Raw genomic sequence first — 11,612 nt, forward strand, 5'->3', positions numbered from 1 at the left:
GCGTGGCCAGGTAGTTAGTTGGTTAGAGCGTCTCAATGCACCAAGGCTGCGGGTTCAGGCCCCAGTCAGGGCACATACAAGAATCAACCAATGATGCATAAATAAATGGAGCGACAAAGTGATGTTTCTCTCTCTCTTTCTTCCTCTCTTTCTAAAATCAGTAAGTAAAAAATTTAAAAAAATAAAATTACAATTCCAACTGTTTTCCTCTTTTGCAGTAAATCTTCTCCAACAATTAGTTACACACGCTACACCCATCAACTCTCTGTGCGGCCCTCAAACTTAGAACTCTGTCTTTTTACTTATCACCATAAGATAGCTCATAAGGATGTCAAATATAATTCTAGTCTGATCACACTTGTGTTCATGCATGCCTGGTCATTTTTCATATTATTAATCAAATCCCCTACCCTTGATTCTGTTCAATTCATCAGAGGATCCATTTAGTTATTGCAACTACTGATTTCCTTTCTTGGAGATATTGAGAAATTCAGGATTTAAAACTCATAAAATCATGGCTTCTCTCACTTCAACTAATTATCTCAAGAGTGCAAAGGTGATTGATACCAATTAGATTTGAGAAAACTGCAAGTTCCTCAGTTTGATTTAGGAGTAAACTTTTAGTGAGACTTCTTTTCTCCTCAGGAGTCCCTGGAGCACGTCCGTGGAGACTTGTGTCCCAGAGGAAGCTATGAAAGTTCCCACTAACGAATCATTTTGAGAGAAGAAATATTAATCTACTGTGAACTGGCCTATTAATCAGTTTCAGTGCAATTCTCCTAAATGCTTAAGAAATCTTGCCATTTCTTGAAAACTTCGTGAACAGAATTCAGCAATGCATGATGGCACTTGCCTTAAACTCTAGAAAGAGAGATTCACTTTTCTAGTACAACGGAGAAGGAAGTGTTTCTGTTTCAAGTAGACCGTTTTTAACCAGTCTCTTCTTTAGTCCACTTATGGACAAGGCCACACCTCAGGACTAGAAGCATTTCCCCGGGAGCCATCAGAGCTGTGAGTATTACTTTGCCACAGAGAGGGAAACACCACTCTTAGGGTAAAGTTGCGCTCTCCTCTAGAGTGAATAGGTACAGCTAGCCTTGATGCCCTGAAATAAAGGCTAATAAATGAATTTCAGCCCCATATAGAAAAGTCCTAAGAATGTCTGGGACATGGGCTTTCCTCAGGAAAGCTGTGTCTCACCCAGAACTCCCCACCCTGGGGAGGAATTTCAGACCGGCTGTCTTGTCTGCTTTTCAGTTCATAGTTCCTCGGGTGGCTGCACCTTTCTTTGTGGAGCTTATAGATGTGTACTCTGGGCGCCCCTGCTTTAAGGTAGGACAAGACTGGACAGCTCCAAATTTACTACTGGATTAAAGTTTGGAAAAATTGGAATTGGCCCCCATCAGCCATTGAAAACAAAGTGAACACACAAATAAGCAAAAAGCAGGCTTGGAATCTGTTCCTTTCAGTGCAGACTCAGAAAAGAAATGTGTTAATGCTTTTCTACTTTTTTTGTTCTTTTGAGGCTATGAAAAGTTTAAGAAAAATAGCTCAGAAAAAAATAAAGTCACCTTCATCTCAAGCCATTGAGCACTAAGTGAATTCAGAAAGCTCTCTGCTCTCAGGGCAGTCGGAGAACTGGGAGAATCCCCAGGACACAGCCAGACACCGGGGTGCCTGATACGGAGAGACAGACAGGAAGCAGGGATGGATCGAGAAGGAGGTTTGCACAGAGAAGAGCTGGAAGCAGCAGCCGACTTGGGGACAGGTGACTCAGCAAACAGTCCCCAGCATAGCGTCTCTGGCATTTGAATATAGTAGATAGTAGTATTTTGTAAACATATGCATGTATCTGTCTACGTAAACTTACAGGTAACAGGGGACACCGTGTCAACAAACTATCCACTCCTATAAACATTCAGAAAATATCTTTCAAGGACTTACTTTGTGCATAGCCTTCTAGGTGCTATTGCTGCCTTCCAGGGCCTATGGCTCACAGAGGAAGCCAAGCACAGTCAGTGCAGCTCTCTGAGTGTTGCCAAGTGGACATGTGCAGAGTGTCACGGAAGCACGTGGGACCAGCGCCTCAGCTGCCCTGGAGGGTTGGCTCCTCGTCTGAGATCTAGAAGTCAGGTAAGAGCACGAGGCCGAGGAACAGTAAATATTCTGAGCTCCCGGGGCCACGTGGCCTCTGTCGGAGCAACTCAGCTCTGAAGTTTACACAAAAGCAGCCACAGATGATATGTAAACAAATTAGTGTGGCTGTGTTCTAGTAAAATTTTATTTACAAAAACCGGGTCATGGTTTGCCAGCCTCTGAAGCTGGGAATTCAGTTAAGTGTGGAGCATAGAACGGGGCAGAAAGAAAGGAAAACGGCAGAAGATTGGGCGGGAAGATTATATAGGTAAGATCAGATCATCGGTGACCTTGAACGTCCTGCAGAGGAGTTTGTACATTACCCTCAGGGTTCTGAGGAGTGGCGTGGTCAGAATTGTGTTTTAGGGTGAAATGTGGGTAGGAAAGAGTACAGCAGGCAGAGGACTGGAAGTCCATTGAGGAGGCTGTGCTCCGCTCCTGACGAAAGGCGATGCGAGAGCTGAAGAGGCGGAAAGAAGGGGACAGACTGGAGAGTAGGAGGTAAATGACAGAACGCATGGGGCAGCGACAAGAACACTGTATGACTCTGTACATCGTAACTTTTCTAAAAGAAATAAAAAGAGAATGTAGACTATATAATTAAATTTTAATAAGAATATAGATAAGTGTTTATTCCAGTATTTTAACTCTATAATCTTAGTTTTCCAAGGTGGCTTTCATGTGTTTCTCTGAATATTGCTTTTACCTGCTAACTTGGGATATTTAATCTCCCTTCAGATCTCATAAAACTTCCCATGTACTAGGGAACGAGTGCCGTCAGCTGTCCAGACAGCCACTGCCCGCTGCTGGCACCGCAGTCCCTCTGCCACTCCCGCTGGGCCACCGTCCTCACCAGGCACTGCCACTTCTACTCGTGCCACCGCCACTCCTCCCGGGTCCTCACGGTGCCGAAGCCGTGCCAGGTCGCTTACAAAATTAGAGAGAGTCTGGATCTCCCGGTATGTTCCACATTTGTCACCTGGACACCACAGCAGCACTGTCTGTAACCAGGATCTCAAAGAGCGCATTCAGTCACCGCCTGCAGCCCACCCCTCCATAAAGCTTAGACAAACGTCTGCACACGTTAAAGAAGGCTGACACTACACTCACCGCGCACACGCGCACACACACCCACAAACACACGCGTGCATGCACCCGCCCCATGCTAGCAAACTCCCTGACTCAAGATCCTCCCCTCCAAACGCCTCATGAACCCATCACAGACACTAACGCACAGGAGACCTGTTAGTGTATCAGAGGTGCCTGAAGTCCCAGCTGCAGCTCAAGTTGGATTCCCTGCCCTAGTTCTATTTTACAAACATTGGGTCCTAGTCTGGAATGCATTTCCCCTCCCTACACCCTCCCTTCCATTGAACTCCAGAAATCAGCTTAGGCACCTCCTTCTCTGGAAAAACCTTCTTTAACACCCCACCCCCAGGCTGGTAAAAGGAGCCTTCCAGGTCTTTCCAAAACAATCTGTGCACGACTCTACACTTGCACCCCCTGGGCTATGTTGTAATTACTGTGTACAGTTGATCTCCCTATCTAAATGATAAGCTCCCTAGTTGCCTAGCAGGACTTGGAACATAGTAAACCCTCAACAAATGCCTGTGTAATAAATAGGTCTAATTCTAAACTGTAAAATGTTTAGCCCTTAGAAATTTTTACCATAAGAGACTCCCACTTTTTTCTGTGTGGGGAATGAAGATAAATCCATATCTATCCTATATAGAGTGGCCAGGCTCATGACTAATTATCCATCAGTACAAACTCAAATATTTCTCTGTCTCTCATAGTTTTATAGAAAAGAACTGGAGATTATGACATTATTAGAAAAGAGTGGGAGGAAATGAAACTATTGTTTTACCCTGAGTCCTCAGAGAATTATTGTTCTCTTGTATGGGGACAGAATTAAGCAACATACCAATGAACTGTGAGCTGCCCCTTTGTGCTGTTTCTCATGTACATTAAAAGTTGTGCAATTTGTTTCATAGTAACTTATCTTGCCCATTGCAAAGAACCATATGGAAGAATATTCTCAATAAGAGGGATTAGCTTTACTATTCTCTAGTGAGTTTTAATGGAACAGAAAGGAAGTCCTCAGCCTATAAGTTTGCATATACAAATAGGAAACATGGCATAGAAAGATACTTAGTCCCAAAGGAAGATTTCAGTTGGGATGCATTTCCCAGGATTTCCAGTTTGTTATCCTGAGTATGTGAAGCTTTTTCTCTTTTAGGTTTGCGTCTACAGATCTTTATCCAATATGAATTTATTAGATATTTCTGTATATTAGGTCCTGATTCAACTTGTCTTGGAATTTTTAAAAATAGATCTTTATTGATTTCAGAGAGAGGAAGGGAGAGGAAGAGAGTTGAAACATCAATGATGAGAGAGTCATTGATCGGCTGCCTCCTGCACACCCCTGACTGGGGATCGAGCCCCTAACCCGGGCATGTGCCCTGACCGGGAATCGAACCACGATCTCCTGGACCCTAGGTCAATGCTCAGCCGCTGAGCCACGCCGGGTTGGGCTGTCTTGGAATTTTGAGTGTGTGTGTATAAAATCAGCTTCTTAAACTATCTACAATATAAGTCAAGAATTTTCTTTCAGAATATAATATGAGAGTGTGGATTAACTTCTCAGGAACCCACAGCTGGGCTTGTGTCCTGTATACCATTATATACACTGTTTGTTTGAAATAATCTTATGGGTGATTGACAGAGAAACCATCACATTACAATGATAATTGCTCTACAGGGTGAAAAAGTACTTTTGCATTCATAAAGTGTAATGAGTACTTTCAAAGTCCATTAAAGCGGGTAAAGGAACAAGCCAAACCACGAGTAAGGAAGGAGGCCTCCCTGTGCATGTGTATGTGGAGGAGGCAGCTGTCCTGAAGGACCTTAAACAGAATCAGAATCTTCCTTTTATTTTGGCTTAAACTGTATATGAGTGTGAGATTCTAAGGTGCTAGTTTCATATCTGTTTTTCTAGAATACCAGGGACATGAGGAATGGCACGGCGATCACAGAGTTCATCCTCCTGGGCTTCCCTGGTGTCCAAGGACTACAGATCCCTATCTTTACAGTCGTCTTTTCCATCTACATAGTAACCCTTGCAGGCAATGGGCTCATTATTGCCATTGTCTGGGCTGAGCCCAGACTACAGATTCCAATGTACATCTTCCTTTGCAACTTGTCCTTCCTGGAGATCTGGTACACCACCACGGTCATCCCAAAACTGCTGGAAACGTTTGTGGTGGCGAGAGCAGCTATCTGCACGCTCTGCTGCCTGCTGCAGTCCTTCTTCCACTTCTTCCTGGGCACCACTGAGTTCTTCATTCTCACTGTCATGTCTTTTGACCGCTACCTGGCCATCTGCAAGCCCCTTCGCTACCACACCATCATGACCAGCAACCTCTGCCTGCAACTGTCCCTCAGCTCCTGGGTAGTGGGCTTCACCATTGTGTTTTGTCAGACAATGCTGCTCATCCAGTTGCCGTTCTGTGGCAACAACGTCATCGATCATTTCTACTGTGATGTTGGTCCCATCTTGAAAGCAGCCTGTGGAGACACAAGCATTTTGGAGCTTCTGGGTCTCTTGGCAACGGTCCTGCTAATCCCAGGGTCACTGCTCTTCACAGTGATTTCTTATGCCTCTATTCTGTCTACCATCCTACAGATTCCTTCAGCCTCTGGCCGCCAGAAGGCTTTCTCCACCTGTGCCTCTCACCTGACAGTTGTCTCTCTGTTTTATGGAGCTGTCTTGTTCATGTACCTGAGGCCCACAGCACACTCCTCCTCTAAGGTTAATAAGGTGGTGTCAATGCTAAACACTGTCCTCACGCCCCTCCTGAATCCCTTCGTTTACACCATTAGGAACAAGGAGGTAAAAGAAGCCCTAAAGAAAGCGATGACTTTTCCAAAGCCTTGTCATGCAGAGTCACACATGCAACACATCAAAATAAATTTAATGCAGATACAAAATTAAATGTGAGAGAGGGTTGTGGAGAAGATGCAGATGTGAGCGCAAACTCTGATGTCAGGCTTCCCTATAAGAACTAGTTACATGTAAATGAGTCAGAAATCCTCCTTGAAGAGGTGTGACCTAATTCTCCAACAGGGAAACCCCAGAATACGCTCAGATGCATGAGCTAGAACTGAGAACTTTCTCAATTATAGGCTGAAAGTAGAAACCACCAATGTCAGGAACAACTGTCAGCACATTTTTTTAAATATAAGAAATGCTATCTCACTCTTTGTTTATAATAACCCAGTTAGCCTCATCTCCTTGTCAAGGGTGTAAGGCGTCCCTCAGCTCATTTTCTTCATAATAGGAGAAGCTCCCTGACATCTCCTAATCAATTCTAATGGTCTTTCAAAAATGCTGGAAATAAATTAGGTTTTTGTCTGATAATGTGTCAATAAGCGGATGTCCATGTTTTGTTTTGTTTTAATTTTTTTAATATATCTTTATTGATTTCAGAGAGAGGAAGAGGGAGAGGGAGGGATAGAAACATCAATGATGAGAGAGTCGTCATTGATCGGCTGCCTCCAGCACACCCTCGACTGGGGATCGAGCCCATAACCGGGGCATGTGCCCTGACCGGGAATCGAACCGTGATCTCCTGGATCCTAGGTCGATGCTCAACCACTGAGCCATGGCTGGCCGGGCCGGATGTCCATCTTGACATAAAACAAATTTTTAGGTAAACCTAGACATGTTTATTCCCAGATAATACCACAATTTGAGGATATCATATAAAAATTTCCTATTGTATTTGCCAGTTGCTATGCTGCCATATAGGCAGGCCATGTGTCTAGGAAACCACTAAGATCTCAGAGCCAACATAACCATGAAAGCTTCCCTGCTGGAAAACTCGGCTCCAAGGCTGCATTAAGTTCAGAGCTGGTGTGTATGATTAGCATGTGAAGGTCCTCAAGGCAGGTGATAAATCTCTTGGTATAACCTTGCTCTCAGGCAAAACATCTGGCAGAAAAAGGTTTTTACACAGTCATGGTACAGATGAGTTACAGTTTGTAATAATAAGTGTTATATATGTCTCTCTTCCAACAGCAAAGAAGAAAATCGTACCCTTTGCAACAGCATGGAAGGACATGGACAGTATTATGCTGAGTGAAATAAGCCAGTCAGAGAAAGACAAGTATCACATGATCTCACTTATATGTGGAATCTAATGAACAAAATAAACTGACAAACAAAATAAACCCAGAGACATGGAAGTATGAGACAGACTGACGTATTGCAGAGGGAAGGAGATGGGGGAGAGATTAACCAAAGAACTTATATGTATATTTGCACAGCCTATGGGCAGAGAATAGTGCAGGGAAGGCCTGGGGAGGGGCAGGAGTGGGGGGAAGAGGGTCAATGGGGGAACATATGTAATACTTTCAACAATAAAGATAAAATAAATTTTTTAAAAAGAAACAACAATCTAATGTTCCCCCTATCACTTCTCCACATCCACTCTTGGATCTCAAGTCTCCTCAGTTGCCAGAAGGATCTTATAAAAATATATATCTAATCATTTCACTTAATTAAAATCCTTCTATGGCTTCCCATTAACTTTGGGAGGTAATGCTTAATTTGGTGTGTAAGACCATTGGTCTATTACATCTGATCTCTATCCACAACACCAGGCCCACCTCACACATTTCTCTATTGTTCTCTGGCCCCAGACACACTAATCTTCTCTGTTTTTCCAATGCCCTGAGCTCTTTCCCATCTCAGGACTCCTGTGTACACACTATTTCCCATTACAGTCAAACCTCGAACATTTCCCATCTCTAACAATTCAGTTCTCAACTAAGTCATTCATGGAAAAAATGCCTCAGTTGTCAAACAACCCTGTCATGCTGATGATACCTGTATGATAGTCACACATCTCTCAGGTGACAAAGGAGAGAGCGTGCCAGTATAAATCAGTTTAACCTCGAATTGTTAACATCTCAGGAAATTGTGCTGTGAATATTTTCATGGGTTTTGGGGGTTTTTTTGTTTGTTTGTATTTTGCTTTTGGGGATCTAGAATGGATTAATTCAATTTACATTATTTCTAATGGGAAAAAATGATTTGGTTTTCCAACAGTCTCCCAGAATGAATTAAGTTTGAGAACCAAGATTCCACTGTACTTCAAATATTCTTTCATACTCACTCCACCTCTCATTCCTACCCCCAATCTCAGCCAACTGAGTCATCATTCAGAACTCTTCTCAGTGTTATCAGTGGAAATCAGGCTCCTCCACAGGATTGCAAGGAAAGCATTCCAAGTACCCATGCATGGGAGACTGTGGTGTGGCAAGAAATATTTGTGATGCAAAATCAAAAGAACACCCTTTGGGGTTCCCAATGTCCCATCTTCATCCATCCCACCATGGAAAAAGTCCAACCTTGTCTTCATTAAGGCCAAAACAAGGCCAGTGTTCAGAGTTTCTGTTTCATATTAAAGCTTAGCACTTTGGAGCCCACAGGGTCTGCTGTGGGCTCAATAGCTGCTAGACTTGCATGGAAGCATGTTCCCAGGCAGGGAAGCAGAGAATGCAAGCAAATTAGTGGGCGAGTGCATTACTGGGTAGGCAAGAAAACGAGACTTTGCTGCTATTTTCAGGCTCCCAACTGGCTCCTGCATTTGGAGTCCACATGGCCACTAGGGACACATGGCCATGGTGAAAGAAAGCCCCAGTGCACAAGCGAGTGTGGGTCACGCAGTGTGTGCACACCCATGCACCTGCGAGAGAGAGAGAGAGAGCGAGCTTCTGCTCTTTGTTCCCTGGGGTTATGAACAGGAGTTTTTTTCAAAATAACCAATCAACTTCCCAAGCTTTGGCAGGCTTCTGATGGGTCCATTCCATGACCAATGATCCCTTTCCCAAGTTAGACTGAGGGACCTCTATGGTCAAGCACCTCCCCCTGTGCCATTCTGTCTTCTGTTGCTCATGTGCTTACAAACCACTGCTCCCCAACAATTTGGTACCAGGGGGAAGGGAGGAGTGTTGATTCCTGGTGAGGCAATGCTGGGATCCCCTTGAGTGTCTGGTTAGCTGTAGCTTCCTGGTGGAGCAAACACAGTTACTGTCTGATTCCTTTTGTTTTCCTTCTAATATCTAGCTACCTATGGTAACAAAAGGATACTACTCAGGAAAGCGTCCACTAAACACCTCTCTACCAGCACCACAACCAGTACTAGGACCTCTATTACAAGCTCTCATCACATGCTGTACTTTTCCCTTGTAGAACTTACCACAATCATAATTTATTGTGAAAGTTATTTAAAATTCTGTTTCTTTCCCCTCAAACTCCTTATATCATACACACACACACTATGAAAGTTAGTTCCATCAAGGTGTCATTCTCATTCTTCACTGTGTTCCATATACCTACCACAGTGTCCTGCAATACTAATTGCTCAATAAAAAAACCACTAATAAATGAAGGACCAGATAACTAGGCTGACAGCACAAGTCATATCACATATGGATTATATCCTCTGTAGTCATATTATGTAAATATCCTATACTCCATGTTTTAAAAGTGGAAATTAATTACTATAGACAATATTAGATTAGAATCCCCATTTAATATCATTCACAAAAATAAATTCAAAATCTAACCATAAAAAGGAGAACAAAAAAGTAATATAAGAAAATAGGGCCTGGCAGGGCATGGCTCAGCAGTTGAGCATCGACCTAGGATCCAGGAGATCGAGGTTCGATTCCTAGTCAGGGCACATGCCCAGGCTGTGGGCTTGATTCTCAGTCAGGGGCATGCAAGAGGCAGCCGATCAATGATGGCTCTCTCATCATTGATGTTTCTCTCTCTCTCTCTCTCCTTCTCCCTTCCTCTCTGAAATCAATAAAGATATACTTAAAAAAAAAAATAGGGGGGTAACCCTGATGACTTTAGTGGGAAAAGGATTTTTAAATAAGACACAAAATTCAAAACCATTGAGAAAAAGTATATCAAGTTTGAAACTGTATTACTATAAACAAAGAATATAAAAGCTATAAAGTTAATATATGCAACATATATGTCATATGATTGGTATCTAGAATATGTAAAAAACATCTAACCATGAATAAGAAAAAGATCCCAAAACATCCAATGAAAAAATAGGCAAACTCACAGGGAAACTAAAACTTAAAAATAAACATACAGATCATGCCTCAACATAATAAAGGCCATATATAAAAAACTTGTAGCCAACATCATACTCAATGGGCAAACTCTAAAAATGTTTCCCTTAAGATCAGGAACAAGACAGGAATGTGCACTTTTCCCACTCTTATTCAACATAGTACTGGAAGTCCTAGCCACAGCAATCAGACAAGAAGAAGAAATAAAAGGCATCCAAGTTGGAAAGGACAAAGTAAAATGGCATTATTCCTAGGTGACATGATATTATATATAGAAAACCCTAAAGACTCCAATGAAAAACTACTAGATCTAATAAATGAATTTGACAAAGTAGCAGGATATAAAATTAATATCCAGAAACTGGTGGCATTTTTATGCATCAAAAATGAATTACCAGAAAGGAAAACTAAGAAAACAATCATATTTACTATTCCAACAAAAAAATAAGGTACCTAAGGAGATAGACAACCCATACTCAGGAAACTATAGGACATTGAAGAAAAAAGTAGAGGAAGATACAAGCAAGGAGAAGCATATATCATTTTCATGAGTTGGAAGAATTAACATCATTAAAATGTCCATACTACCCAAAGCAATCTATAGATTTAACATAATTTCTATTAAAATACCAATAGAATATTTCACAGATCTAGAACAAATATTCCCAAATGTATATGGAAACAAATAACCTCAGCAATCTTAATAAAGAACAAAGTTGCAAGGATCACAATACCAGATATCAAACTATACTACAAAGCCACTCTAATCAAACAGCTTGGTACTGACACAGGAACAGGCATATAGATTAATAAAACAGAACAGAGAGTCCATATATCAACCTACATCTCTATGGTGAATTCATATTTGACAGTGGTGGAAAGAGCATATAACAGAGTGAAACAGTCTGTTTAATAAATGGAGTTGGGAAAATTTGACAGGTACATGAAAAAAATTAAACTAGACCACAAACTTACACCATACACAAGACTAAACTCAAAATGGATAAAAGATTTAAATGTAAGTTTTGAAACCATAGTATTCCTAGAAGAAAACATACGCAGTAAAAGTTCGGACATCTTACATAACAATGCTTTTGCCAATATATCTCCTAAGGTAAGGGAAACAAAAGAAAAGATAAACAAGTGGGACTACATAAAACTAAAGATGCCCAGTAAAAGAAACCATCAACAAAATGAAAAGTGAATCCACTGTACAGGAGAACACATTCACCAATGATACATCTGGTAAGGGGTTAATTTCCAAAATATATAAAGAACTTACACAACTCCACACTAGGAAGAGAAACAATCCAATTTAA

The 11,612-nt window shown here is 41.9% G+C and overlaps 1 protein-coding gene across 1 annotated transcript; it reads left to right on the forward strand.

The window, feature by feature from the left end:
• The first annotated feature begins 5,146 nt into the window (after positions 1-5,146).
• Positions 5,147-6,130, forward strand: OR6X1 (olfactory receptor family 6 subfamily X member 1). The gene has a single exon (XM_016217463.2). The coding sequence runs from the start codon at positions 5,147-5,149 to the stop codon at positions 6,128-6,130; it is 984 nt and encodes a 327-aa protein (XP_016072949.2).
• Positions 6,131-11,612: the final 5,482 nt, after the last annotated feature.

Source organism: Miniopterus natalensis, chromosome 20 (genome assembly GCF_054644295.1).
Source record: "Miniopterus natalensis isolate mMinNat1 chromosome 20, mMinNat1.hap1, whole genome shotgun sequence".
NCBI classification, from domain to species: Eukaryota; Metazoa; Chordata; class Mammalia; order Chiroptera; family Miniopteridae; genus Miniopterus; species Miniopterus natalensis.

Coding starts and splice junctions, on each gene's coding strand:
- OR6X1 (XM_016217463.2), top strand. CDS start 5,147: ATGAGGAATGGCACGGCGATCACAGAGTTCATCCTCCTGGGCTTCCCT.